Genomic DNA, 27444 nt, shown 5'->3' on the forward strand with positions numbered 1-27444 from the left:
TGATTTGGATGTTACATTGGTGACAATAATCTTGGAATTCCAGGGAGCATGGGAAAAACTTTTATGGATGACAGCACTATGATGGACCTTAATTCTTAATTCTTAAGTGTTAATTGATTTGGTAATTCTTATTTTGAACATGTAAATAAAAATAAAGAAAACAAAACTAGAAATGAAGCCCTTGGAGAGTGGAGACCTCCTCTGAGCAGGTCACTTCCACCTGTAGTAGAGCGTATTTACACACAGGCAGCAGTGCTCCAAGCTTACATCACATAGTAGGTTGCTTTATCAGCACCCTTGGCTTTGATCATCATCTATGGTCTTTAGAAGGTCACTTTGACATTGGCCTTCCCTCTAACAGCAGGATGGCCCATCTGCACCCTCAGTCAGGATAATGTGGATCTGTGTTTAGTGGCTTTCTGAACCATTTCTGTAAGTCTTGGTTTTTATGAGTGCTCTTTACATGGCAAAAGTGCATTTTGCTTAACATCAGGAGCTACAAAAACATATGTGAGCCCACCTAAATAAGTCATTTGTGCTCGACAAAGGCGCGTTGCGGATAAATATTTCCATCACAAATAAAATGCTTTAAATGAAATTTGGAATATTGGAATATTTATATATTATTGGAAGATTTCTGGCCGCCGAGCTGGTGGAGGCCCAGCAGCAACGTGGCGTGTCGCTCCCGACAGCGGCAGCAACAGCACGCAGGGCGGTAGCGCCCCCTAGCGTCGCTGCAGACTCCCGCTTCTGCTTCTGTAGGATGCTGGCGGAATGTTTGAGGCGGGTTTATTAGCGGAACCCGGGTGCTGGGACAACGTCCACGACCTGCTACTGCTTATCGCTACTGTAGATTAACACCTCAGCATTAGGCACCGCTGAGCCATTTTGGAACGTGCGTCTCTCCGCGTCTCCGTATTTGCAGGAGCGGCTCGCACGGAAGTTACCGGATGGCGGCTCTTTTCAGGGACTTAACAATGAAGACCAGCGTTTTCCTCCTCCTGCTCGCCTGCAGACTCGCACAATGCGAGCCAAACCCGGTGGAGGAGCTGCAGGTGGAGACCCTGGTGAGTAGGACGAGCGTGTCTCCTTCACAGCTGGCCGCAGCTGCAGACACAATAGCGATGAACGCGAGCGTTGACTCTCAACTCTTCTGACCTAAAGGTGAAACCAGAAACTTGCTCGGTACTTTCAACGATGGGCGACTCGCTGCGAATCCATTACACGGTAAGACAGAAACGAAAGCATGTTTGGTTTGTTTCTCTTTTTCCCCTCCACCACCAGGCTGCGCGCAGCTGGAACGCAGTCCGCCATGCGCGCCTTTTCTGCCAGGCTGTGCAGCCCGGGGTTGTCTATGTGGCACCGTCTGCTCCGTGCGCGCACGCCACAACTCTGTTCGACTCATCAGCGGCTAATGTCGGTCGGGGTGCGTGCGGGGTTCGTTTAGGGGTCCGCGGTTTAATGCGGGTTATCAGTGTTTTTTATCTCCCGTGTGAGAAGATCGCCTGTGACTCCCGTGGAGAGGACGGGGCGGTGCAACACGTCAGCAGTCACGGCTCCCAACAGCGGGGCAGAACCCCAGTTCACCCAGTCAAGCTCTGTGAACTGGACACATGTCCAGACATTATGAGTAGTCAAATATGCCAATATGAAGGACAACTAAGCCTGTGTGGTAAACTTGTGATATTTATTTAAATACGTTTTATTTCCAGGGTAAACTGATGGACGGGAAAGTGTTTGACTCCTCGTTATCCAGAGACACGCTTCTGGTTGAGCTGGGGAAAAGGACAGTCATCGCAGGTCATTGACAGTTCCGAAGCCATGTGTTTATTTTTATTTAACATGCAGTTGACAGGCGATTGTGTCTCTCTGTTTTCCTCACCAGGCCTGGAACAAAGTTTGATTGGCGTTTGTGAAGGGTAAGTGGGGGAAGGCAGAGGAGATGAACTCATTATTGAAATGTTTTCTTGCAAAATCTGTAATTTATTTTCGCTTCCTCTCCTGAAGTCAAAAAATCAAAGCCGTTATTCCACCTCATCTGGCCTATGGGAAAAAAGGTTACCCTCCTACAATTCCAGGTACTGAATATGCAATTTATTTATTTATTTTAAAAAAAAAAAATTATCCAATAACACCATGGCCCCACACACCTGCCATTTCTATATCAGCAGTTTGACAGGTTTATGATGAATCATCCCACCCTCCTTTTTCAAGTATTCAATTAAAGACCTCCCAGTCTATAATAATATATGTTGGATATTTAACACTTGAGGCCTGGAAGCCTGCAAATCGATCAGAGAATATAATCGGTTGTTATTGATGGATTTTTTGGGTCTTTTTCACTTAAACGTGGGAACAACTGTTGTAAAACCTGACAAAAAGTACTGTCATAATTACTTGATTGTAGGATTTGCGCGAGCACATTTCCTCGTGTTAAAGCTGAGCTCTCTCCAGGCGACGCTGTTCTGGAGTTCGAGGTGGAGGTGGTTTCCCTGATGCCACAGACGCCCTGGCAGAAAATGATCAATGACGTTTTACCGCTGGTGTGTCTGGTCTTGGTTCCCACTCTTCTCGCTCTGGTGGGACTTTATCTCTACAAGAAGGCTAATGCTCAGAAATCTGGCAAAAAGAAAGCAAAAGATAAGAAGAGCAAGAAAAAATGAGGGGAAAAAAGAATTATTTAAATAAATTTTTTAAAAATTCTGTTTTGCCTTATTTGTCTTTATTAATCTTGCATTCACACACATATTAAATAAAATATTGCATTAACATTTTAGATGGTTTTTGTGCTGCACTGATTACGTGTATTTATGGAATTTTGAACATTTTCATTTCATTTGTTCCTGGTGATAAAAAGATATAAAATGTATTTCATTTAGATTTATGATTTTAAAAAGTCTTATCGTTTAAACAGAAACAAAGGGATGTATATACCTTTTTGATATATTTTCGTTTAAAGTGCTGATTAAAATCAAAGTTTTTAACTATGGTTTTAAAAGTAGTTAACACCGTTTTCGACGATTTGTCATTTCTGAGAAGCACATAATGCAAAGCTGCAGAGTTAAATTCTTAGAAAAAAAGAAATGAGAGGTTCGGTTATTATTTCATAATGTGGCATGAATTAATTTATATTACTAAGAGCACAAGATAGTGATTATGATTAAAGTATAATAATTATCTAAAGAACTACAGACTGTGACGTATAACACCGTTGTTCCTTCCGGTGACACGAGGACGGCGCACATTATGATATCCATCCGCAGGTTAAATAAATATCCGTGTTTAAGATGAAAATATGTGTTTTGTTATTTTTATGTTGACACAAGTCTTGAATAAATCAGATAAAATCAGACACAGCAGAGCTTGTCTTTGTAATTAATAAAATATATTGAGGGCGGGGCGGAAAGCACTACTTCTCTCGGCACAACCTCTTCCGGTCCTCTTTCCAGTTTCCCGTGCAACATGGTGAGTGTCTTTCGGCGGCGGCCTATCGGAAGAACTCAAAATAACCCAAATGTATCCGATATATAATAAATAATCACGTACACTCATGTCATACGTTCACATTATTAATCGCCTATGTATAGATTTCGGTTTAGGGTAAAGTCAGAAATGCCAAAACAATGCTTTGGGCCTTGGGCTAGTTGTTAGCAAGCTAACTGTTTCAGGCATGTGTTCAGTAGAATGGCTGATGTCGATGTTGCCGTTAAACGGGGGAAAAGTAACAAAACTTCAACTATATGTAAAATGTATACAGAACGGTTAACTAATCTGGTGAATAAATTTATCAAACTTGCAGCTATTGTGTAGCGTTCAGTGTAGCGTTACAATGGCTGCGGGTCGGCGCAGACGGCGAAGGTCTTGATGGAATATGGTCTGTGCACAACATTTCAGATTCAGAGTACTTTATTGATCCCTTTAGGGGGTGTCCATCAGGGAAATTAGCATCTCCAAAAAAAAAAAAAATTGGCCATTTGACAGCGCAAACCTGTTTAAACTTCTGGTGATAGTACTGCGAGTTTAACTAGCGAAAACCTGAAGTGTTCTAAAATCTACCAGAAATTTCTATAGCTCTGCTGACAGTTTTCCCCAAAGACTGCATCTAAATGTCTACAATAGTAAACAGTATATACCCACGTTTTGGTGGTGTCCTCTTTGAAATACTCTCAACCTTTAGGAGAATTCTGTTCAAACCCAGGATGCTTCTTTAATAAAAATCTGTAAATAGTGTGTTTTCTGGAAGACGTGCTGTAATTTGTCTCTGGTATCTGCATTTGATAGACCAAGAAAAGGAGGAATAACGGTCGTGCCAAGAAGGGCCGTGGCCACGTGCAGCCCATCCGCTGCACCAACTGTGCCCGTTGTGTCCCCAAGGACAAGGCCATCAAGAAGTTTGTGATCAGGAACATCGTGGAGGCAGCGGCTGTGAGAGACATCTCGGAGGCCAGTGTCTTTGACTGTAAGTTCCAAACATCTCCCTCATGGATTGCCACAACCCAGTTCTCATGTGAACGTCCTGTTAAATCTTTTTCCCCTCTGTGTTGCAGCGTATGTGCTGCCCAAGCTCTACGTGAAGCTGCACTACTGTGTCAGCTGTGCCATCCACAGTAAGGTGGTGAGGAACCGCTCTTGTGAGGCCAGGAAAGACCGCACGCCACCCCCGAGGTTCAGGCCTGCTGTAAGTATCAGAAGTGGTGGTAGCATTTAAATCTGGACACTTTATTTTGGTGCTAGCTTATCAGAAGTGGACCTAGTTTAACAGAAATGTTACTTCATGGATCAACAAACTATTGCCAACCACCAGAGATCAGGGGTTATAGGTTAAAGTGGAAATAATTAAATTATAGTTGTTTTTGCATGTGTAAAGCTGCATTTAAAAGCAATGCTGAGGGGATTTGTGGTTTATCAGTATTTTTTATTTTTTTGCAGGCTGGTGCGCCAAGACACCTCCAAAGACAATGTAAAGCAGAATTTAAAGATGCTGTTCACCTGAATAAATTCCTGTCTTGACTAAAACCTTTTGTGATTCCTAAATGTGTCAAAAGAAACGACAGACCTGTCAAGTATTTTTATTCGCAATAAACTTACAGTACAAAACTCAGAGTGTAAGATCAGTAACGTAATGCTTAATTACATATGATACATTTACAAAGGCTCTGCAGATTAAAACCATATCAATTTATAAGAAGGAGGGGTTAAAACTAACAAGTAGTGAAGCAAATTCCTCTGAATGCAATGCACAACACAAGCAGGTTTCGTTTCAGAACTCTGATCCTCAAACTTTGGTTGTCCTGTTAGTAGAGATTTAAAGAGAAAATGACAGCGGGACCACGTGCACCAGGTCACCGTGAGGGGAATTGAGGTGTAAATGAGTCTTTTGGAATGTGTACTTCAAATGACCAGAGAAGCTTCATCACTTGGAAAACTTGAGGGAGAAAAACGCAGAAAAGACCTCAAGCCAAAGGCACAGCGGTCGACGGCACAAATCCAAAACCGGTGCAGTCGACCTGGAACGCGATCCGTTAAAATAGTTAATCCGACTGTTGGGCCGTTCCTTTAACGTCGGCATCACCAAAACAACCACCTGTCCAAGCAACATCGATATCTGTTGGCGTGTCGGAGTGGGAGACGTCCTTCGGTGCTGCGAGGACCCACATGCAGTCAGAAAAACGTGGGAACAGCTAAACCAGTAAAGACGGAACAGGAACACAGGAAATAAGGTGTCGCCAAGATGAACCAACAGTCCAGCTCAGCTCCAAACACGTTAGCCACAGGGAAGAAGATCACTGCACAAAGTAACTGGATACTCGACCGACGCGTACTCTTTTGGTTATAAGCAACTTGTCAAACATCTTTATGCTCAGTTCAATAGTTCTCTCCTATAGATTTGTTTCCTCTGCGCCTGATTATTCACTTCAGCGTAAACGTCTCTGGTTCACCAGGCCAGCAAAGGTCTCATCAGAACAGGATCGAGGGGTTAACTGGTCCTCAAGATAACACACGGGTCAGTTCTGCACCGCAAACAGGGATTTATTATAGATCAAACCCACGTGATCGTTGAGGGAAGCTGCTCTTTTAGTTCAGTGAGCTGAAGTGAGATTCACAAAACAAGAATATAAACAGTCGACTCTTCGGGACGGCTGTGACCTCCAGGATGCTCTCACGCATGGCTAAGCAGCATGTGCAAATAACTCTTTTTATTATTATTTTAGAAAAAAAAATATAAAACAATCCTATTTTTACGAAATAGGAGGGAAAAGATTTGTGCAAAGCTATGAGCCAGACAACTAAAGTGAATGGTTTCGGAACTCCGGGACCTTTGAGCTGGCAACGGGGTGAAGAAAGGCACGATACAATCAGACACAACGCCGTTATCTCAGCGAGCGCATAAATAATAACATCAACAGGTCTGTAGTTCAGGGCAAACGTTCAAAATGGCGGCAGTGGCCGTGGCAGGAACCCCGCGAGGGCTCCTCACGCCGTGATGCAAATGTGCCGATCGAGGATAAATCAATAAAGCGGCTTAATGCAATCGTAGTTGTCTGGCAGGTATCAGTGCAACAAAAGCAGGAACAAAAACATCTCACACAGGGAAGTCACACAAAGGCCTTCGTTTTCCTACTGAATTCAGTTTTTCAAAATGAACCCGCTTCTTTCGCTTTCCCGTCTCTCTCGCAGACGCAACCAAAAAGTGCAGTTTTGACTCCGTACACCAGGTTTCTGGGTTTGGTCTGCACTCCCCCGTCATATAAAAGCATCACATCGTATGAGAATTAAGTCAGGAGTGGAAAAATCTCCTCTAAGACTTCAGATGATCTTTGCAACGCAACAAAAATGTGGGTGTTTTTTTTCCTTTTCTTGATATATTATCTCTGTTAAAGTGCACGTTTTGTCCTGTTGTGGACAAATGCTCGATGTCTCTACCACAATTTGTGCATCTAGTCAGTGTCCTGAATTTAGGAGCAAGGCACATTTGAGGATTAGAAAGTGCGTTGGCTCTGTCGCTAATTTAGCATCCGTTAAAGTACATTTCATAGTGATTGGTTGTATTCAAACGATTGTTCCTATGTACAGGATTGAGTCAGTGTTCCCGTCCTCTCGCGTGCAGACCAAACCCAGTCCGGTCCTCTCGGTGTGGGACAGCTCCCGCTGTACCGGTCGCCCTCAGTCGAGGACGTGTTCCCCGCGCACGATGTGCGAGGAGAACTCGTAGCGGTCCTGGCTGCGGTGGCCGCAGATGTTGCACTCGAACGGCTGGTGGAACCCGTGGCAGCCCATGTGGATGGTAAACATAACGTGGTCCAAGAAGAGCACGCGGCAGTGCTCGCACCGGAAGGAGCGCACGGCTCGACCCTCGGCGTCCACGACCCTGAAGGTCTCCCGAGAGGTGGACGAGGGTACCGTCGGCGAGCTGGGCGTTGGCGCCAAGGCGGTCGGGAGGGCCGGGTGGCCCCCGTCCTCCCTCTCTGCTTCCCTGTCCTTCGCGTGGCCCGGACTGCGCCTGTCACGAGGCCGGCGGTGGGCGACGGGGAGGGGCGCCGGGTGATGGTTGTCGGCGTGGACGAGGTGATGGCTGTTAGTGGTGTGCAGGGTTGGAGTCAGAGCGGTGCTGTTGCACAGCTCGTCGGGCATGCTCTCAGTGTCTGTGGAGTCCTGGCAACCGTTGCTAGGGGAGGGCAAGTGACTCCGACTCACGGGTAGATCCTCGTGACCCTCTGCGGCCTCCCTCCCGACGACACCCGCGGCCCCGAACACGACGCCGGTCCCCGTGCAGTCCAGCCTCGGGCCGAGAGCGGCGGAGGTGTGAACGGAGCCGAGGATGGGTCTGAGTTCTGACAAACACGAAGGGTGAGTGGCGGGGAGGTGCAGAGGCCTGTGGGCGTCCCCCCCGTTACCTGTCAGAGCCGTGAACTCTGCTCCGACCCCAGTAAAGTGCGGGGATTCGAGCTCCCCCGTGTGCATCTCCGCGTCTTTACTCAAACCTGCGCTCAGCTCATAAGCTGCGTCGTCAAGGCTGAGACGTATGTGCTTCTGTCCTGAAATCAAGAGGGGGGAAAAACCACATTTGGTGAGACGGGAGGGGGGAGGGAGGGGTTACTGCCCAGATTTGGCACCAAAAAAAAAACAAACAACGCTGCCGTTATGCTATTAGGGGGCACCTCGAGTATTCAACACTGGGTTCAAAGGCATTGATCTAACTGTTCTCACCTACAAATTTCTGTGGTGTGGATCTCTTGCGTTTGGTGATGCTGTTCGCGAGTCGATCGATAAATGCCTTCTTGTCTGCAGTGGGCTGCAGGAAAGAGTCTGGTATAAACTCTAACTCCCTCATCTCCTCTCCTGCAGAGAGTACAAACACTCTTATTACCTAGCAGCAGGAGAAGCTAGCTGAAGCCGCGCAGACAGTGGGCTGCATGGCTACATTTGACACGGGCGGGCTATTTTTAACAACTGATCGTTAGTTTCTGAGCGCCCGTTCCTCCACGGCTGTAACGCTGTACCTGGGTTTGCTGCGCTGGCCGCCTGCTGTGATTCCAGGCTCTGTAAGTAGCTGTGGCAGCGGTCCTGGTGCTCCTCCAGTGTGCTCTGCTGCTTGTAACTGCGGCCACAGTAACTGCACTTGAACGGCTTCCCTATAGTTGGAGAAGATACTGGAGAGCGGGCGGAAAATTCCACCATCATCAATACACTCGTGCGCACGGAAAATCTCTGTCTAAATGTCGCGAAAATGTCGTGCCTGCATGAGTGCGGAGGTGACCAGTGAGCGCATCCCGTCTTCGGCAGGCGTAGCTGCAGAAGGGACATTTAAAAGGTTTCTCGCCTGAGTGCAGCTTGATGTGGCGGAGCAGATTACCCTTCTGAGTAAAGGACGCTCCGCATTGATTACACTGAAATGGCCGCTCACCTGTGGATACGTGAAACCTGTCAATCTGCCCCATTCTTAGGTTGGAATATCTGTCTTTAACAGTGTTCTGGAGTACTTTAACTGGATTTAAAGCACCTCCCCACAACCACACACACATCTCATAATGTAAAGGAAACTGTCTGTACCTGTATGGCTGCGTTTATGCACCATGAGGACATTTGGACCAATGCAGGTCATTCCACAGATGTCACACTTGATTTTCCCATTTGGCAATCTGGTAGGCCCAGTTGGTAAAATGTCTGGATTGGGTGGTTCCCTGTACCCTCTAGCCGCCTCAGATCCTTGCTCTGGACCACCATCCTCTACCCGCTCTGCCCTTTCATCTTCAGTGCTGCGACCTGGGTCCTCATCACTGTACAGTTCCACTTTAATGGAGTTTGCTACAGAGGTATAGGAGCAGTGTACATTAGAAGATAGGAATACAGGGACTGATGCATTTCCAGACATAAAAAAAAAGATTGGTACTGGTAATAATTACTTTCAAACTGACCACTGAGGGAACGACTTGGCGAGGTCTCCTTGCTGTTTGGGGTGCTCACTGTTGGACCCCCGAGGCCCCCAGAAAACTCTCTTTCCATTGAGGAGTCTCCACTAGCTGCAAAATAAAATAGAATTCAAATCGTTGATCCACAATAAAAATGTATAATATTTAAAATATATCTGTGGTGAAATCAGCCCAACCTGATATGTTTGACTGGCCATTACAGTCGTCAACATCCATGCTAGTTCAGGTTGAATACTAAGAAGTTGATATGACAAAACAGAGTCTTTTTTTTCTTTATTGTCAAAGCAATCCCAAAACAGTACGAAGAGGTAAAAAGGATTAGATGAAATTGATCAAACTGGAACTAAGGTAGGACATTAAAATGACTCGACACCCAAGTTAGACTACCAATTTTAAAAATCCATAGCACTGTAGGAACCTGTCAGCCAACTTGTTAAATTGGAATTTAATTTAAAAAAAAACGCATTCTTGATCACTTAAATATAACTGGGGAGGGAGGTTGACGAATTTTAATATACTACACTGGCAGTTGAGTTAACGTCACCGTTATTAGCGTTAGCAGTGGGTCTCATAATATTAAAATAACAGCACGCGTTTGAAGTTCACATCATACAAAGATTTATGTGTGACAATAGAGACAGAAGTATAACTAACAAGGGTTATGGGGTGTCATTACACTATACGGCAATATCGCTGAGATAAATCAAGTTTGCGGACCGGCCTTTGTGGCTAATGCTACCTCACTACATGTGATGAATGTTACCGTTAGCCACGTTAGCTAGCTAAACTCAATATAACAACATTTGTCATCAGCTCTCGAAACGTGCTGTCCTGAGATAAAAATGAAAAAAAAATATGTGCCATAACATACGGTAGTAAATGTTGAATTGTGACATTAACGGGCTGTCGCAATCTATTGGAGGTATTCCTGTCTATACAGCTCTCAGCTTAATGCTAGTATTAACGCACAAATGAATGTTAGCCTAAACTCTGAGCTAACCTCCACAGGCAAAATGTTTCCTCAACGGTTGCTATGGTACCCACAGCCTCCCAAATGCTACGCTTAGCCGTTAGGCGGTTAACGAGACAGCTAGCTGGCGCTCCCTAAAAGCATTAAAAATATTTTAACAACACGAAAAACACAATACAATGGTGTCAGCCCATTATAAACGGAGCACGGAAACATTACCTCTCCCAAGCAGGACCTTTGCAGTGGGGTTATTCTGTATTTACATCGGCTTTATTATGAGGGCAGCATCATTCCGTAGATTTTACCTCCAGCGTCAAAGAATTTCCGGTAACAATACAAAGGTTTGACCGATAGGGGGCAGTAATTCAGTACAAACAGGAAGGAGGCGGGAGAATAGGAGTAGAAGAAGAATATTATTGTTATTATTATTATTGTTATTACAAGTAGTACTAAGAACCAGAATGAATAACTCTCAATATTTTGTGTTGTAGATGCGACTTGATCAAATATGTGTCCCAGTGAAAAGAAATAATGCACCTTAAGCTTAAACATTAAGCTTTTAAGTTACTCTCATTGTGTTAAAAAGACTTTTACCACCAGTTTTCGTGTGCTTTATTACTTATACTATTGTACTTTAAGCAGAAATGGATATGAAACAAATACAGTGTATGTAAAAAGAAGGAAATTTCCAAAGAATGTGTCTTTTTGTTTCATTTTCATTTAAAAATCCAGAGGTTTTTCAAGATCTATGTCAGGGCTTTTCTAAAAGCAAAATCACATTTACTTTTGCAAAACGAGGCGTTAATTTAATTTATCAATAACGCACAATTGTAAAAAAAAAAAAGAAAAAAAAGAAAGAAAGAAAGAAAATACAAAAGAAAACACTATTCAACTTCGGAGGAAAGTACTCCTGTAGCTGGTGGTGGATACCGGTGGGAGGATGGTGCGCGTCCATGTCAGAGTTCTCTCCTCCTGACGGGGCTCCTGTGCGCGTCCATGTTAGAGTTCTCTCCTCCTGGCGGGGCTCCTGTGCGCGTCCATGTTAGAGTTCTCTCCTCCTGACGGGGCTCCTGTGCGCGTCCATGTTAGTTATTTCCCCCTGTGCGCGTCCATGTTCGAGTTATCTCCTCCTGACGGGGCTCCTGTGCGCGTCCATGTTAGAGTTCTTTCCTCCTGTGCGCGTCCATGTTACAGTCTGATACGTTACGTCACTTATGGACGCTGGTTTTACGACGGCGTGCTTACACAATAACAGTTTCCGTTAGTTTGACTTGCAAATCTCCCCCTCGCGTGAAACGGTGGCGCTTTTCCTCCCGTATTCAACAGAGGACACATTTGTAGTCTCGGATTACCCTCGGGTGTGAAGAGTAGCTGTGTTGAAGGCGAAGGAGCCGCTAACGTACAAGGCGTTCCCGCTGGACCGCAGCTCAACTCCCGGCCGAGGCCCAGCACTGAGCACGAGCGGCGGCTCCAAAAGTTTGTTGTTGTCACGTGATGTGATACGAACGTGGCTGTAAAAGTTTGCTTAGATAGTAAAACTGCGTGAGTGCGGCATCATCAAAACTGCTCGGATACCATTTTCACTACAATGCCGCAGCCAAAACACCGAAAGATTGCTGTTATAGGTTACAGGTCCGTGGGTGAGTAAAAAGCACACGAGCTCGTGCTCGGCTAATGCTAGTTAGCACGCCAGCTAACGTCCTGTCTTTGTTTTCGTGTGGATTGCAGTAATAGTATACCACATTTACAAGCTTGTTTATTTTTACGGGTGTTCGCTCAGATTTGCTTTCAATCCGTTCAAAGCGGCACTTTTTTGTTAGAGCTCCGAGCAGCTGTTACCGGCGGTAGCTTGTTGTCCGGGAAGCATTAGCACAGCTAGTGATCTGCCAGAGTACGTGTCGAAACTTTTAGCATGGTAGCATGTTTAGCCTAATAAGTACAAGCGCGGTAAGGTATCCAAAGGTTTTTAAGATGTCCTTGTATGGCCTGTGCAGCACTGATTTGATCAGATTACTAACTTCCGTATATCGCGACAGGAAAAGTCCCCCAGTATGTGTTTATAAAGCCATTATATTTGCCCCGCAGGAAAGTCTTCTCTTACCATACAGTTTGTGGAGGGACAGTTTGTTGACTCCTATGACCCCACCATTGAAAATAGTAGGTGCCATTTTAATTTTAAGGCTTTTTTCAAAGATCACATTTGCTGAGGCTCAAGTTAAACAAGTTACAAATTCCTTTTTGCAGCATTTAACAAATTGGTCACTGTGAACAGTCAAGACTTCAATCTTCAGCTGGTTGATACAGCTGGACAAGTAAGTTACGTATTTGACCTTGTATCTGCCACCACAACCACCAAGCCTTTAGATTTTCACATCTAGACCTGATTATTCTTAATATTAACCAATGGTTTTGCTGATATTTCTAACATTCAAGATAACACCTCGTCTTTGCTTGCAGGATGAATACTCAATTTTTCATCAATCCCATTCGATGGACATTCATGGGTATGTCCTTGTATATTCGGTGACTTCCATGAAAAGGTAAGTGTTCTGTGTTGTTTGGCACAAAAAAATTCTATAAACAGGACTAAAGGGCACCAGAGTATAGATTGTACTAACTCCCCGATCCTAAGGTGCTTTGCTATTTGTCCTTTCAGTTTTGAAGTTGTGCAGTCTCTCCATGAGAAGCTGCTGGACATGGTTGGGAAAATTCAGTAAGTTTTGGCCATTGGGTGTGATTCTTTGCAAAATTAGCGTTAATTTCATGTGAATTCTAATCACATCATCATTTCTTTTTAGGGTCCCGACTGTTCTTGTTGGAAACAAAAAGGATCTCCACATGGAAAGGTACTTAAAATAACAATATAAATAAGGACATATGTTTAAATGGCACAAGTTAGGTTTGAAGGGATACATTTAATCATGGTTCTCTGAAATGTGCTGGCCAGAAACTGAAATGGTGAGTCACCGTTGTTATTAATAAATAGATAGAATATTGCCACTTTCGCTTCTACATTTGTATCTTGGGTTAACCAGTAGGCAAAATAGTGTTATACCTTTGTGTATGTGCAGAACTAAATGTTTCGGAACTCAATTTTGCGATACAGCCTCTCTTTTTTTTGCCACCAGGGTTATTAAGCAAGAGGAAGGAAAGAAGCTGGCTGACTCCTGGGGGGCTGCGTTCATGGAGTCTTCAGCCAAGGAGAACGAGGTGATGATGAGCGCACCTTTCAGCTCACTCTGCAGTCCACATTTTTGATTCCACTTGCTTTCCGCATCATTAACGATGTTGTTTCGGTGCAGACCGCTGTGGAGGTTTTCAAGCGGATCATTCTGGAGATCGAGAAGGCCGATGGAAACGCACCCGCGGTGGAGAAAAAGTGTGCCGTGATGTAAACGTGCGTCTGGGATATCACAAAACTTACATTGCTGGAGACGGGAGGCACAGACTTCAGCTTGCCAGTTGCGACCTCATCAACACTAGAGACACTGCAAATCTGCTCAGGCGGTTGACAAATTGATGAAGTATTCTTAGAATTGTAACCACGACTGAATACTTTTTTTACGCAAAATGCAATTTGTAAATGGGCATATCTTTTTTCAGTTTAACAAAATGCTCCGACATCAAAATAGCAGCAGGTATATTCGTTCCAGAGAAATGCATCCTCTTTTTTTTTATCAACATTGTGGTATCGCTTGTAACCGATATTTGAGAAGACATCCACTCATGTCTCAAAACTGTTTAGTGGAGTCCCTGAAGACCGTTTAAGGAAATGGCTGTGATTCTGGGTCTCTTACCTGATAGTCATATTGCTCTAAATGTGTGTAAATTCAGTATTATCCACAGATTAATTAGAATCTCCATTGAGATTTAACAAATCCCTTCTCTGTAAATTTTCAGGTACCTTTCTTAATGTGTCTCTTCGCTCATTTTAAGCTCTGGCGCAGATTAGTCCTTCCATTCTTTCTACAGTATAATTTATCTTTATTGACTAATATTAGCGTTTCTCAAATACGTAGATTTTATACAGTATATGGAAACTTAGAACTTAGAAAGATACGATTACATTTTGAGTGATGGAGGTTTGCTCTCTTTTAGAGTATAAGTGGGCAAGTATTAACATGAATTGGATGTCTAGAAGGTGAAATACTTTAAAATGGCCCAGTGTGAGCTTCTTAAGCTTGCTTCATAAAATTTAATCGGCAATCATGACACGCTCGATGGCTGTTGCATGCTTGAGATCCTCACAGATGCTGTTCAAAACCTGACAAAAGGTGGATTTCTCCCCATGATTTTGCCATATCTGAAGTGATATTTATATTTATTGTAATTCTATCAGGCGGGGTTGCTGAGTAAGTGGTTGATTGGCGGGTGATTGGTGACGGTCTAAGCTGCTGGTGCTCTGTCTTGTGCCTTACACATTCTCAAACTACTTCTGCATCCCATCATTACTTGAGGTGCTCTCTTTTTCTGTACTTTGTTCACACTGAGATGCAGGTCGTGCTGCTGCTCACATGGATACCAATATTACCTTGTTGGTCAGTGTTCAAAAATCATGCTGTAAACAGTTTTGTACATAAATAAATGTTACTCATTTGATGTGTGGACTGGATTTGTAATCATACAGTAACTGACCGTCTAAAAAAAAAACACTGAAGAATCACGTTTGAAAACAAATAAGCAGCAGCTCATTTCTGCGCATTGTGACTTTCACCTATAGAATGTATACGTTAAGAAAAATTAGTTATTGTACTAACAGGCAGAAGATAAATGCCAGTTATCACACAACCTCTTTGGCAGAGAATAATTAACATTAAACTGACCTGATGTTGACTTTAACCCTGCTCCCTTGTATAATTTTTAAATTAACAAAAGACAGTGCATGACATTGGTCGAGAATACAATTATTTATTTATTTTTTACAATTTTATTGATTTTTTAAAGAAATCAAATTCATTTTGTGGCAACATCAAAGGGGAGAACTTATATAATGGACATCAAAGAAAACCAGAGATGAAAGGCTTCAAAGAAGTCAATACCTCACTTAACTAGGCAACGATCGGGTGTCCTGATAGACACTGACCCATTGATAATAGTCCCAGCAAAGCCTCTGTAAATGGCAGCGATTCCCAGGGTTAGTTGGTTTCCTTTGAACTGCTTTAATTTGTTATTTTATTTAGTGGTGTTTGCTCTGATAACGTCTACCGAAAATGCGCCGCGCCTTAGGCCGAACAATGCCACTCATCGCGACCATCCATCACCTCTGGTCTCCAGACCGCTGCCCGTCTCCAGTCGCCTGCCCACACCAGCCGCTGGCGTTGGTAGCATGTGTCCTTGTGACGAGCACAACGATGCGTGTGACAGTAACTGCTGCTGCGACGCTGACTGTGGCGACCAAGTGGCCCTGTTCACAGGCTGCTCCGTCACCTCTGTTGGCGGCAGCAAGCGTCTATGCAGCCGGGATGTTGCGCGTTACTCTTTAGGCAACACAAGAGATGGTTATTCCAAACTCCAGTCATCCGTTCGGAGGGAGACGAGCAGCGATCTGTTTTGCATCCACTCACAGAATGTTGTCGGTGGTTTCTCTCATCCTCCTCCAGAACTTCCTACCGACAGCAGCTTTGACTCCCTTTTTCAACAATTTACCAGCTTCCTTTTCAGATCAAGAGAACGTGGAGTTCGGATGTCCTCCGCAGAAGGCTCGGCCTTCTCTGGATATCAGTATGGGGATATAATGGTGACCATAGGAGAGAGGGGAGAGAGGGGGCGGCTCTGGCTGCCGAGCCCTGGTGTGAGCGCTCACTGTGTGGACACCAATCCTGCAGCTTTCCTAGTGGAACAGAGGAGTCGGTGTTCCAGACATTTGGACCTGAGGAAAGACTGCAGCACTCTGCCAACCCTCAACATGGCATCCTTCACCAGTATTCAAATGTTAGCTGGACGGATTGACAATGCCTCAGTGGTTCCCATGGAGGTAACTTCAGTCATCCTCCAGTCTGTGGAAGGGACTCAGTCTGAGCTACAGGTGACTGCTGGAGAAAATCTCCGCCCCAGACTCCTGAATCAAACTCTCTGCAGTAATGTGGTGCTAAAGGCGGTCTATGTGGTTAAATATACCCCAGCTGGGAAAATTGTGAATGTGATGCTGTCTCTGGTGATCGGGTTTATCCACGAAGCAGCGCTACCATTACTGCAGGAGTTTCAAATAGCATTTGTTCAGGATGAGGCGACTGTCCACGACAGTGGGAATCCCGGATATGCGGTGGGACTTCCTCTTGTGTCTGGAACCATGACAGCAGATGGGATTACTAGAAGCATCAATCCCAGAGACACCATGTCTGTACTGTATAGTGCTGCAGACCAGGACTGTCTCAGGAACCCACATCAGCGTTCACCCATCCTGTTCGGTGTTGACTTTGTGTCTGGCTGCACATTAAGATTGGAGGAAAATGTCAACTGTTCTCTTGTCTCGCAAACTATGTTAAGAGTTCTGAGAGGATCAAATTATCCCCAGTATGTAGCTTCCTCTGGAAACTCCCCATTAGATGCTCCCCAAGACTGGCTGCCAATCAGGAGCAACTTCCATCCTGGGGGAATACAGGGTTGCAGCATCCCCGTGTCATTTCATCTGGAAATGAAGTGGACCAAATATGGGTCTCTGGTGAACCCCCAGGCTCAGCTTGTGAGCATCCAGGAAATAATACAAACCGGGAACAGCAGTTTGGCCTTGTTATCCGGAGGCACCAACATCGTGCCAGTCAGCATCTCAGTGTCTTTTGTAGCTGTCAGTGCTGGTGCTTCACCTGTTTACAGAGCAAAGCCCACTGTCGATGCAACACTACCTTCTAACTTCTTTTACCCTTTAGTCTAATCTCTGATTTTGTTCCCAGTTACTGTGTGTGGCTGATTGATGTGGCATAGCTTTTTTGTGGTCCTGAGTGTGAAACACAAAGAAATAAAGGATAAACATACTAAAAAAAAAAGACTCTTTATGTGCCTTTATGTGACAATAATAACCATTCCTGCAATGCCTCGGTTCCCATTCCCTCGTGGGCTTTGAAATCACAAATTAAACCCAATGACAAAACGTTTAACTCACGATATCAATACGTCCGACGTTTTTTAAAACTGTAAAATGAACCAAATTTCCATCACGACTGCAAACACCCGCTGCGTGACGTCAGCTGCCAAACGGAAGCTGTCATCAGCAACATCCGGCTACATGCGAGCGAGTCGGGCTGCACGAAGGTGATACTTCGAATGGAATATGGAGTGTGTAAGTTATCCGCCTTTCTTGGTCTTCCACGGGTAGGCTGGCCCAGTCGAAACCATTTAAATGCTTGGATTTGACTGGTGTAACTTTCGAAGGCACGGGAAAATTGTCAGCTAACTAGCTTAGCATAGAACAGTAGAGCAGTCTCACGGTCATGTAGGTAATTGACAGCGACTGTTTTTTTTAGGGCGACCTTTGTAATATACATCTTCAATAAGATAGACACTGTATTATCTTATTATGTTAACTGTCTCACAAGTCATTGTTAAATTAAAAAGTTCTTCCAGCGGGTTTGGATCATCACATTTAGCTTTAATGCTAAAGTTACGCTATCGATGCTGTCTGTGCGGCATCCGGACTTGTTTAAAGTAAAGAGTAATAACGTCCGTTATAAAGTGATAATTGAATACACGTTTAATGATTGTTTAAAAAAACAAGCTTACAATAATGTTTTGACCAAAATCTTCGTCCCTCCTTTATAAACCTATGATAAAATCCTGCGCACTTTTTGTGTCACATCATTTCCCTTCTTAATTGGGTATAATCCTGTACATAGAATTAAAAGATTACGAATAATTGTTAACTTAAAATGAAACGACGCCCAAGCTAACATATGAATGGCCTTATTACCACTCCCAAAATCCCTAACGTGTAACAAATGCCCAACATATTTGATCTCTGATATTTCAGATTCCAGCAACTATTGAAGATCTTGAGGGCAAAAAGGATTTTGTTCATGAGGGTAAATATAAGTATATATATTAAAAAAATCAATATATTCATATAACGAAAGATGGAAGCATAACCAAACATTGTCCTGAAAATTCCCTTTCATTGCTTTAGACCCGGAGCACAATGTGTACACCAGGTTTATGAAGTCGCACCGCTGTTATGACCTCGTGCCCACGAGCTCCAAATTGGTTGTGTTTGATACGTCTCTTCAGGTGAAACGCATTTCCCCGATCATTCCCTGATTCCAGTAGCTTCCGCTTAGGCCATCAAATGAAACTGAATCTGTTTGACAGGTCAAGAAAGCATTTTTTGCTCTTGTTTCTAATGGCGTACGAGCTGCACCTCTGTGGGACAGTAAGAAGCAGTGCTTTGTTGGTAAGCATAAAAAAGTGAACTCAACCCAGTCTGTGTTAATAAGAGAATGATTCACTACTGTTCACGTGTCTCTATAGGGATGCTAACCATAACAGATTTCATCAACATCCTTCATCGTTACTACAAATCTCCATTGGTAAGATACTGGAATCAGCACCTTTTCCTTTTGAATAATAGCATCACCTGGAACATAAGCTGCATTGCAATGTTTACCTTTTTCATTCAGGTTCAAATATATGAGTTGGAAGAGCACAAAATTGAAACCTGGAGAGGTGAGCACCATTGAATGCCTAACGTTGTGTCATTTCTACTGAGAGCTGACAGCTAACAAAACTATTGTCTGCTTTTATTTATCATAGAGGTTTACCTTCAAGACTCATTCAAGCCCTTGGTTTGCATATCTCCTAGTGCTAGGTGTGATTTTTCTTTTCTTGGTAGCGATATTTTTTAATACTTTTTTGCTACAATTGACCTGGTTCCTGGATGATCATATAGCTGTTCATTCAGTTGATGTCAAGAGTCACCTGGATACTTTTTCTTTGCTTCTGTAACAGTTTGTATGATGCAGTTTCATCCCTGCTGAAGAACAAGATCCACAGGCTGCCTGTGATCGACCCCCTGACAGGGAACACCCTCTACATTCTCACACACAAGAGAATTCTCAAGTTTCTGAAGCTTTTTGTGAGTCACTGTTGCCTGACAATACTTAAATCTACTTGTTGTTGTTGGCTACATGTTAAGTGTATAATTACTGATTTAGAATTTCAGTCAGTTCTCTGTGTTTTTGCAACCCCCCTTTCAGATATCAGAGATGCCTAAACCGTCATTTTTGAGCCAAAGCATTGGGGAACTGAACATAGGAACATTCCAGAACATAGCGGTGGTGCGTGCAGACACGCCGCTGTACACGGCGCTGGGGATTTTTGTGGAGCAGCGTGTGTCCGCACTGCCTGTTGTGGATGACAGAGGTATCAAACACGTCTGACTGCTTTCTTCAGGAGGTTTCCCATGTTTTGGCGCTAACACGCTGCCTCTGTCTTGCAGGCCGAGTGGTGGACATCTACTCAAAGTTTGACGTGATTGTAAGTTCTTCGCCTTGAAGTCGACAGTCGCGGCGCAAAATGCCGAAACCTCTAATCTGAAGGCTTTTGCTCACTTAGAACCTGGCGGCCGAGAAGACGTACAACAACCTGGATGTGACAGTGACCAAAGCCTTACAGCATCGCTCTCAGTACTTTGAAGGGGTGTTGACCTGCAACAGACACGAGACCCTGGAGACCATCATCAACAGACTTGTGGACGCCGAGGTGATGCTTCCCCCTCGTTAACGGGGCTCTTTTCCCCTTAACCTTTCTGTGCCTGTGAGTGGTCACACCTCAGAAGCTACTGTGGCAGGAAAACAGTGCAGAGAAAACCCACACAGTGGTGAAATGGGTGCTTCAACCTGACAAAGAAAGAGCTGTGGAGAAAGGAACCAGCAACACAATCAGATATGTGTAAATTTCTCGTGTCTCTGTTGCTAGCTAAAAAGAGCGGTTGCTAAGGTATTTCTGAGCCCTAGAGGTGTTTGATAGGACAGCTCCAGATAAAAGCACGTGGGTAACGTCTCCTGTTTTTCTTTCAGGTGCACAGGCTGGTGGTGGTGGACGAGCAGGAGGTGGTGAAGGGAATCGTCTCGCTTTCAGATATCCTCCAGGCACTCGTGCTGACTGACGGCGACGCCGGTGAGTCCAGCCGCTCATCTGCAGCTCATTTTCGACCGTTTTCTCCTTTGTAACGTCTGATCTGGCCAACACAGGTGCCGTGTGAGGAAGTTGTGAAAACAGAAAAAGGCTGCATTTTTGTAGAAGGTGGTCGACGCGAGGGGCGTCGAGCCAACAGGCATATGGATCATCATCATCATCCCCATGTATCTTACATACCACCTTTCCCTTAGATGAAGAGCTGACAGTCCAGCAAAATAGAACTGTGATAGTGGTCAATACCACCTGCAACACAAGAATCTCGTGGAGAGGAAGTGGCATCATTCCCAATTTACTGAATCTGCATGATTGCCCAGGAATCCTTCAACCTACCTGTGATCATTTTTGGTCACAGCATTTGAGTTCAATGAGGAGACTGAAATCCAGAAGCACACAGCTGCTTACAGGAGCCTTAAAACACAATTGACCTTCTTTATATCATCAGAGCACTCACATGCTAGCGACTGGTGGTTGATTATACATATTTATACCAGACTCGTTTAGTGGCAACACCCCATAGAAGTACTGTACTGGTATGTCTGGGTGGATGCACCATACAAACACCACATAGCTGCTAGTTCTGTGCAAACGTCGTTCAATATTTATTTAATTTCATCATTCCTGAGTCAGAGCATTTAGGATTTTCTAAATTCCTGCAGCTAAGAAAGAAACCTGGATGATTTCTGCCCATCCTTGTAAAGCATCTAGGTCATTGCTGAATCGGCTCTTTATTTTGCTTTGACGTGGAACAAAGTGCGTGCTTTTCATTTTTCTCTAAGCTGCACTTTTGGTTTCCGTGATATTAAAGGGATTCACTTTTACAGACATGTCCCAACAGTGGATTCAGTCAGGTGTTCTCGTCCAGTTATATTTCTGTATGCAGGTAATTATAGACAACAATAATATTGATGTGTTACAGGTTCATTGTAGATGTCAGTTGTTTCGCAATGTTAAGTTCACTAAAGACCAGCATTTAAAAAGAAACCACACCATATTTCATGTTTTGGTATGTATAAAAAATATATATATATATATACACATATACACACACACACAGGTTTTGTACTAATCTGCATTTAGAGGATAATTTAACAAAAGAGCAATAAAAACCTTTGACCTTCTGCCTTTTCTATATTACTGTGTTTTATTTACCTACTTATAAAAACATTATATGAAGATATACTGTAGTTGTGTGCAGTAAATAAATAGACACTATGTAGGCAACAACTGCATTTATTATTCCATGTGTGAAGGTACATGATTGGAGATCTGAGGGGGGTCTTTACACAGATGCAGTTCTTTGTTGTGGCCAGATGACTGATTTCAGACTTGGACTTTATTTGGGGGGTAGAAAACATCAAAGACGCTATATGTACGATCCCAACTACTTATTAGACAGACGTATCCCCCCATAACTAAAATGACATTTCAGATGAGAAGTATAAATCACACACAGGCCAGACAGCATTGAGATATTTCAGTAGTATTTAAATCCCCCCGACACACACATTCTTGTTTTTATACCTTCATAAGGACCCTCGCCTCCTACCCTCAAACTGACCTTTGGACTTCTGAAGACCAGCCAAAATGTCCTCACAAACAAAAACAAAAAACCACACGCTTTCCCGTCAGCGAAACCGACCGCGGCGGTTTCTATAAACATTCTCGTTTCCGTTGGTGAGAGATTGGAGGAACAAACAAAACGAGCCCACGGCCAGGGTCTATTTAGAGAGGACAGTTTGGTTTGAATGCTGCGAGGTCAGTAGGGATGCACAGGTGGCCTTTTAGGCCCTGAGAGCAACAAACAACATTAAAAAAAATAAATAACACAGACGGTACCTGTTGAACGTACATACAAAGACAAACATGCAGCCTGCAACATAAATGTAGGCAGTGATTTATGAATGAACCCATGTATAATTTACACAGTGAAGAGGTATGAATCAACACGAGGAGAAAAATGATTAGGATTATAGTATTATAACTTTAAATCTCAGAAAGATAGCAAGAGAAGCCTCACGTTTTCTTCCAACAACAACAAAAATTTGTATAAAACACTTAAATACAATCAGCATTAAATCTCATTAACACACATACACACACTATTATTATTTTAAAAAATTAATATATGTGCAGTGGTTATAGGTACTTGGCCTGGGAGGATGTGCCCTGAGGGGAAAAGAACAGTGGATATACAGTAGTTTGGAAAAAAAATATTATATATATTATATATATAATCTAGGTTCAGATTCCGTATTTTTTTAAAAAGACAAAATACATTTGTGCCTTAGATTGAAGACGCAGTGATAAATAATAAATAACAGTGGCTGCTGCTGCCGGAGACAGATGTTTACAGGAGTGTTGGACTGGGACAACGTTGACTGTTGTCGGCTGAACAACAGACAGAAGCTGCGTTCACTTTAGCGTTTAAGAGGGAGATTCTGGAAACAGATTTCCAACCTGATCCCAGTGAAGTTCACGGCCTCCTGGCAGCCCTTCCAACACATTTCAGCCCCCCCGTTTTACTGTCTCGCACTCTTTAATTCATGTTTTGTTTTTTTGTTTTTAAATCGCTTCCTCGATTTCAGACATAAATAAAGGACAGTGCCCACTTTTGCTGCTTGTAGAATCACTTACAAAAATTCTTTTTAGAAGCCAAATTATGTCCTCGCCGATTCCTTTTATCAAGCAGTAAATGAGGAACACTCTTTGTCGGCGCCGTAAGCATAAAAAAAACCTGAGGTTGACAACATTTTATGGAGAATGGCTCCAGGCAACAAGTCCAAAGAGCAACGCCACAAACGGAAAGTTGCCCTAATGTTCCAGTGACTTTGAAGACCTTGCTGAAAGTGGACGAGCTGCATTCAAACCCCTCTCAAAGCTACTCCGTACGCGCTCACGTGGTCGTCAGGCTGACTGAAGTTCACATTTGCAGTAAAATAGGTTTTTCCACTCTGTGGAGGATGTTTTTACAGGATGTGGCACAAAAGCAAAACCAGAAATACCCTTAGATCAACAATGAAACCAGCAAATATTGGAAAAGGAGTTCAACTCTTATTGAAAACACCGTCAACGCCTTCAATGATCCCAATTTCCCGTTCCAAAAATAAAGAAAAAAACAATTGCATTTATGAGGATGATGTCTTCTTACAAACTAGTGTAAAGAGATAAAAAAAAAGTTGGTGTAGGGTAGAAGTAGCTGAGGACACAGAGGGAAAACTGGTCTTGGTAGTGTGGCTGGATAAGCGAGGTAGGGGGTTGTCAGGAATCATGTGGCTCCCAAAGTGTCAAGAGTGTCTACGCAATCCCGTTTTAAAAGTGCGACTCCTCGTTTCTCTTACGTTGTGCGTTCCTTGAGAAAGCCCTTCCCGTTTTGCAGCGTTTCCTCTGTCCGCCTGTCCGTCCGTCCGTCCGTCGCGGCGCTCGGTTGCCCGAGCTCAGACTTTAATGTCCTCCTGAATGCTGAGCTGCGACAGGGTCTTTTTGATGCGTAGTGCTGTCAGGCGGGCGGCTCCATTCGCGTACCAACACTCCCGCATGATTTTGCCCATCACCCGCAAAGCCTGGAAAAGCAGGGTAGGAAACCAGTACAGGCTCAATGAGCGTGCGCACACACACACACACACACACACTCTATCAGCAGAAACCACCAAACCGAACCCTTCTGATACCTCGTAGCTCTGCCACCAGTTTGGGATGTTGGGTCGGACCCTTTGTTCACACACCAGCCGCCTCATCTCCTCTATGGAAGGGTCAGAAGGTACCAGGTCGTAATAGGGCAGCTGGTACTCCTCGTGGATGCCTGAGGCCACAGGACAACATTCAGAACACCGCTGTTCACACTGAGAAAGTCACCCACCGGACCGCGGTCTCACCTCCGATGTTACAACGGCGAGCTATCTCCCAGTAGACCAGCCCCAAAGCATAAATATCAGCACACTTGAAGGAGTCAAAGTGTCTCATGTTGATGGTCTCGTCCAGAACCTCTGGGGCCATGTACCTGCAGAACAATCCTGTTAGGGTAAGACCTGAGAGAGAGGACGCAGGAGAGTGTGTGTCAGCGCAAACCTCTTGGTTCCGACCCTCTGGCTGGGCGCGATGTCGATGGTGTCTGTGGCGGAGTCGTGGCGGACAGCCAAGCCCAGGTCAGCGATGGCGCAGGTGCAGTTCTTCTTCACCAGGATGTTCTTGGACTTCAGATCCCTGTGAGCGATGCCCGGTTTTCCTATGTATACATACACGTTTAGAGAACACCAAAGCCCCCGTTTGTCAATAAAAATGTTAAATCTGACACATGAGCACATCAGAAGCTACAAACACATTTAGAACTAGCTGGGATTAAAGTTCACACCTTCGTTGCAACGCTGCTTCTCTAAGTACCAACGTCTGCGGCAGTAAATGTCAGTGTTTGGTAGCGAAATCAGCTCTTTCAGGCAGAAGCCGCCACCTCTGGGCTTCGTTTCCGTCTTGCGTTTAAGCACTTTTGTGTTTTGTTTAGTAGCCGTCTCTCAGACGCGCTGCTGCCGCCCTGGCATGTTGTCAAAACCACCGCTTTCTGTTTACACCTCAAACAACGGCTCAACTGTTTCAGAGCGAGTTGAGCAACTTTCTACCGCCGAACAACGGTTGCATTAATAAGAATAGACTGTTGGGCAAGAGGAAAATCGTCAAGGGCGCTTTAATTTTCCAGGATGAGTAATTCAGGCGAATGATTCACAGGCGAACGGTTCGCAAACGAAGCAGTCTGAAGGTCAGGAAGACGTTTTTTTCTTCAGCCGAAACAGAGCAAAGTCCAAGCCATTGTTTTTTTCTACCTTGTGTTCCCAGGATCTCCATGTGCAGGTGTGCGAGCCCGCTGGCGGCCGACAGCGCTAGTCTGATCATCCCTTCAGCCGTGACGGAGTAACGGTTCAAATAGTCGAAGAGAGACCCGTGCTCATGGTAGTCGGACACCAGCCACAGCTGCGTCCATGTGCCGTTGTCTGAGGAAGAACCACATAGGACTCGTGAAGACTCCATCTATGAATAAAAGCGAGGAGAGCTTTGCGTTTTGGGTTTCACCTTTGTTGTCGGCGGCTATAAACCCCAGTATGTTTTCATGGCGGAGCATGGTTGTCTGGTAGATCTCAGCCTCTCGGAACCAGGATCGCTCCTCTCTGGATGAAAAGATCTTCACCGCCACATCGCCGCCTCTCCAGCGTCCGCGCCACACCTCTCCAAAGCGACCTTTCCCGATGATTTCCTGCAGCACGATGGTTCTGGCCACGGTCCGCTGGACAAACAGAGGCAAACCTGCTCCGAAGAGACAAGAGAACACTCGTGTGGTTCAGTGCCGCCTTGAAAAGGTGAAGGGGAAGAGTGACCGTTCGCTCACCGGAACCTGAGCCAGAAGTGGACAGGTCGAATATGAGGTCCTGCAGGGTTCTGTCTTTGGCTGGGTAGAGGTGGTCACAGGAAGGGTCCTCCACATCCAGCCTCTGCCTGTGGCTGTAGGCCCTCCTGTGGTACTGGTACAGGAACACACCCACTAGCAGCAGCAGGCACAGCAGGAACAGCGGCCCGGCGATCACAGCGATCAATTCCACCAGCCCCCATGTTCCGCCGGGGCCGTAGCCTCCCCCGAGTCCTGACTGAGGCGTAACTGTACAGAAAAAAAGGCCAAAACATCACAATTAACTGACAATAATAATAATAGCATCTATTACATCTCTTTTTCCTCTTCCTGTCTTCTGAGATGCATATTTAGGTGCATTTCCACTGCACGGACCTCAGGGTACACTGTAAGGCCCCATCAGGAACACTGACGGGGCCTTATAAGTCCCTGCTCCTGGGAAGGTACTCAGATCAGACCTGAATAACTCCTGGGTGGCGTGTGAGGTTTACTCGGCGTCGACTGGGGGCAGGATGTGACGCCATCAGACATCACCCGAAAAAGCCTTCTCGTGTTCTTTGAAACACCTTATCTCGTTCAGATCATCCAGCTCCCGTTTACTTCCTCGATGTTGTTTTTGTTATTTTTGCTTTTGGGCAACTCGCCTGGGTTGAAGCTGTCACAATGAGATTATGTGGCAATCGAACCTCGTGATGTCCCCCGAGGGGGGTCCAAACCCGCGCTGGAGCCACGGCCATCGAGAGCCAAGCGAGACTAAGGGGTCCAGTAAAGTTCCTGCCCCGGTGTTTACCAGGACCTCCCGCAGTGGAAATGTGACTTTTATGTTGCCATTTGCTCATTTACGCGCTTCCACCTTGCTGCGTTTCTCTGCACTGGTGCAGAACAACAATAGTAACATCACAGTGTTGGTTCAAACTGGGTCTCCTCTTTATTCAGAGCGCTGAAGTAACGAGGTGCACGAGCTCCTTCTCAGACCCAGTCGAGGCCAGAACAAGCTGCTGCATGTCTGACTGCCTGCATTGTGCTCACACTCTCAATCTTATGGGCCGGTCGAAGGCGGCGCGGCTCAAACTACCCACAACAAAATCTATACGTTTAAAACCGCCCTTCTGACGCAAATGCGCCTGGCGCTAAGTTTAGCAAAGCGGCTTCATATAGAGGGACGATGGAAAGCAAAGTAAAAGCGACCGTGCAACCACTCACGAGCCAGCCGAGCTCTTTAAAGAGCCCGGGCTTTATTATCAATCAGTGAGCTGAGCAACAGCCACTTGTAAATGGTGACAGCAACACTGTGGGATACTGACCTGAGGGGACCTGGAGGTCAATGCTGTTGCAGTAGTCTGTGTAGCAACAGTGGATGGTGAGCAGGCCCTCTGCACTGCGACAGTAGAACGGTTGTCCGGGGGGCACCAGTTTGTCGTGCGTGATGCAGATACGGATGTGCTGCACCTCGCCGCCGATGAAGGAAGTGGAGGCCATGCAGGCTCCATCGGTCTCGCACCTGGAGCCGGTCTTCTCGCACTGGGCAG

The 27444-nt window shown here is 44.9% G+C and overlaps 7 protein-coding genes across 18 annotated transcripts in view; 5 read left to right on the forward strand and 2 right to left on the reverse strand.

Moving 5' to 3' along the window:
* Positions 1-740: 740 nt before the first annotated feature.
* Positions 741-2703, forward strand: fkbp11 (FKBP prolyl isomerase 11). Its single transcript, XM_057029463.1, has 6 exons — positions 741-1067; positions 1165-1227; positions 1713-1800; positions 1886-1919; positions 2008-2078; positions 2455-2703. Exons 1-6 carry the CDS (start codon positions 951-953, stop codon positions 2661-2663), a joined length of 582 nt encoding a protein of 193 aa, XP_056885443.1. The 5' UTR covers positions 741-950; the 3' UTR covers positions 2664-2703.
* A 545-nt stretch (positions 2704-3248) lies between these two features.
* On the forward strand, positions 3249-5016 carry LOC130523863 (40S ribosomal protein S26). Its single transcript, XM_057029466.1, has 4 exons — positions 3249-3465; positions 4282-4459; positions 4548-4678; positions 4930-5016. Exons 1-4 carry the CDS (start codon positions 3463-3465, stop codon positions 5008-5010), a joined length of 393 nt encoding a protein of 130 aa, XP_056885446.1. The 5' UTR covers positions 3249-3462; the 3' UTR covers positions 5011-5016.
* Positions 5017-5053: 37 nt separating this feature from the next.
* Positions 5054-10753, reverse strand: LOC130523860 (zinc finger protein Eos-like). Of its 12 annotated transcripts, none has more exons than XM_057029458.1 (9): positions 10621-10753; positions 9608-9665; positions 9405-9521; positions 9052-9306; positions 8738-8905; positions 8502-8651; positions 8209-8340; positions 7896-8036; positions 5054-7832 (listed from the first exon to the last, which is right to left on the reverse strand). In XM_057029458.1, exons 2-9 carry the CDS (start codon positions 9645-9647, stop codon positions 7165-7167), a joined length of 1671 nt encoding a protein of 556 aa, XP_056885438.1. In that variant the 5' UTR covers positions 9648-9665; positions 10621-10753; the 3' UTR covers positions 5054-7164. The 12 variants fall into 12 exon arrangements, with proteins under 12 accessions (XP_056885438.1, XP_056885434.1, XP_056885430.1 ...); XM_057029454.1 differs by adding an exon at positions 10432-10535 and having other exon boundaries at positions 5054-8036; positions 10621-10736; XM_057029450.1 differs by having other exon boundaries at positions 5054-8036.
* Positions 10754-11453: 700 nt separating this feature from the next.
* Positions 11454-15000, forward strand: rhebl1 (Ras homolog, mTORC1 binding like 1). Its single transcript, XM_057029464.1, has 8 exons — positions 11454-12041; positions 12487-12558; positions 12646-12713; positions 12859-12941; positions 13058-13114; positions 13200-13247; positions 13530-13611; positions 13704-15000. Exons 1-8 carry the CDS (start codon positions 11990-11992, stop codon positions 13794-13796), a joined length of 555 nt encoding a protein of 184 aa, XP_056885444.1. The 5' UTR covers positions 11454-11989; the 3' UTR covers positions 13797-15000.
* Positions 14558-17384, forward strand: LOC130523952 (tectonic-1-like). Its single transcript, XM_057029595.1, has 2 exons — positions 14558-14567; positions 15582-17384. The coding sequence occupies exons 1-2, from the start codon at positions 14558-14560 to the stop codon at positions 17270-17272; spliced, it is 1701 nt and encodes a 566-aa protein (XP_056885575.1). The 3' UTR covers positions 17273-17384.
* A 203-nt stretch (positions 17385-17587) lies between these two features.
* Positions 17588-21644, forward strand: prkag1 (protein kinase, AMP-activated, gamma 1 non-catalytic subunit). Its single transcript, XM_057029850.1, has 13 exons — positions 17588-17677; positions 18365-18416; positions 18518-18618; positions 18700-18781; positions 18859-18917; positions 19008-19053; positions 19141-19195; positions 19336-19462; positions 19584-19749; positions 19826-19863; positions 19942-20088; positions 20406-20505; positions 20580-21644. Exons 1-13 carry the CDS (start codon positions 17669-17671, stop codon positions 20588-20590), a joined length of 993 nt encoding a protein of 330 aa, XP_056885830.1. The 5' UTR covers positions 17588-17668; the 3' UTR covers positions 20591-21644.
* Positions 21645-21740: 96 nt separating this feature from the next.
* Positions 21741-27444, reverse strand: part of LOC130524093 (activin receptor type-1B-like) — a 7564-nt gene continuing 1860 nt past the window's right edge. The window contains exons 2-9 of the mRNA XM_057029849.1: positions 27220-27444; positions 25898-26164; positions 25585-25815; positions 25338-25505; positions 24592-24748; positions 24399-24523; positions 24195-24325; positions 21741-24086 (exon numbers count right to left, since the gene is read on the reverse strand). The exon at positions 27220-27444 is cut by the window's right edge and continues 21 nt beyond it. Of these exons, the coding sequence (XP_056885829.1) occupies positions 23961-24086; positions 24195-24325; positions 24399-24523; positions 24592-24748; positions 25338-25505; positions 25585-25815; positions 25898-26164; positions 27220-27444 (1430 nt within the window). The 3' untranslated portion in view covers positions 21741-23960. The remainder of the gene's footprint in view (positions 24087-24194; positions 24326-24398; positions 24524-24591; positions 24749-25337; positions 25506-25584; positions 25816-25897; positions 26165-27219) is intronic.

Source organism: Takifugu flavidus, chromosome 4 (genome assembly GCF_003711565.1).
Source record: "Takifugu flavidus isolate HTHZ2018 chromosome 4, ASM371156v2, whole genome shotgun sequence".
Lineage (NCBI taxonomy): Eukaryota > Metazoa > Chordata > Actinopteri > Tetraodontiformes > Tetraodontidae > Takifugu > Takifugu flavidus.

Bases quoted from the DNA above. Each gene is read 5' to 3' on its own strand.
- fkbp11 (XM_057029463.1), top strand. From the start codon at position 951: ATGGCGGCTCTTTTCAGGGACTTAACAATGAAGACCAGCGTTTTCCTC. The intron at 1,068-1,164 runs GTGAGTAGGACG...TCTGACCTAAAG, and splicing joins AGCTGCAGGTGGAGACCCTG to GTGAAACCAGAAACTTGCTC. The intron at 1,228-1,712 runs GTAAGACAGAAA...TTTTATTTCCAG, and splicing joins CGCTGCGAATCCATTACACG to GGTAAACTGATGGACGGGAA.
- LOC130523860 (XM_057029450.1), bottom strand. From the start codon at position 9,647: ATGGATGTTGACGACTGTAATGGCCAGTCAAACATATCAG. The intron at 8,906-9,051 runs GTACAGACAGTT...ACGTATCCACAG, and splicing joins GCATAAACGCAGCCATACAG to GTGAGCGGCCATTTCAGTGT. The intron at 8,652-8,737 runs GCACGACATTTT...CCCGCTCTCCAG, and splicing joins TCACCTCCGCACTCATGCAG to TATCTTCTCCAACTATAGGG.
- LOC130523863 (XM_057029466.1), top strand. The intron at 4,460-4,547 runs GTAAGTTCCAAA...TCTGTGTTGCAG, and splicing joins GGAGGCCAGTGTCTTTGACT to CGTATGTGCTGCCCAAGCTC. The intron at 4,679-4,929 runs GTAAGTATCAGA...ATTTTTTTGCAG, and splicing joins CCCCGAGGTTCAGGCCTGCT to GCTGGTGCGCCAAGACACCT.
- rhebl1 (XM_057029464.1), top strand. From the start codon at position 11,990: ATGCCGCAGCCAAAACACCGAAAGATTGCTGTTATAGGTTACAGGTCC. The intron at 12,042-12,486 runs GTGAGTAAAAAG...TTTGCCCCGCAG, and splicing joins TATAGGTTACAGGTCCGTGG to GAAAGTCTTCTCTTACCATA. The intron at 12,714-12,858 runs GTAAGTTACGTA...CTTTGCTTGCAG, and splicing joins TGGTTGATACAGCTGGACAA to GATGAATACTCAATTTTTCA.
- prkag1 (XM_057029850.1), top strand. The intron at 18,918-19,007 runs GTAAGATACTGG...TTTTTCATTCAG, and splicing joins GTTACTACAAATCTCCATTG to GTTCAAATATATGAGTTGGA. The intron at 19,196-19,335 runs GTGTGATTTTTC...CTTCTGTAACAG, and splicing joins TGCATATCTCCTAGTGCTAG to TTTGTATGATGCAGTTTCAT.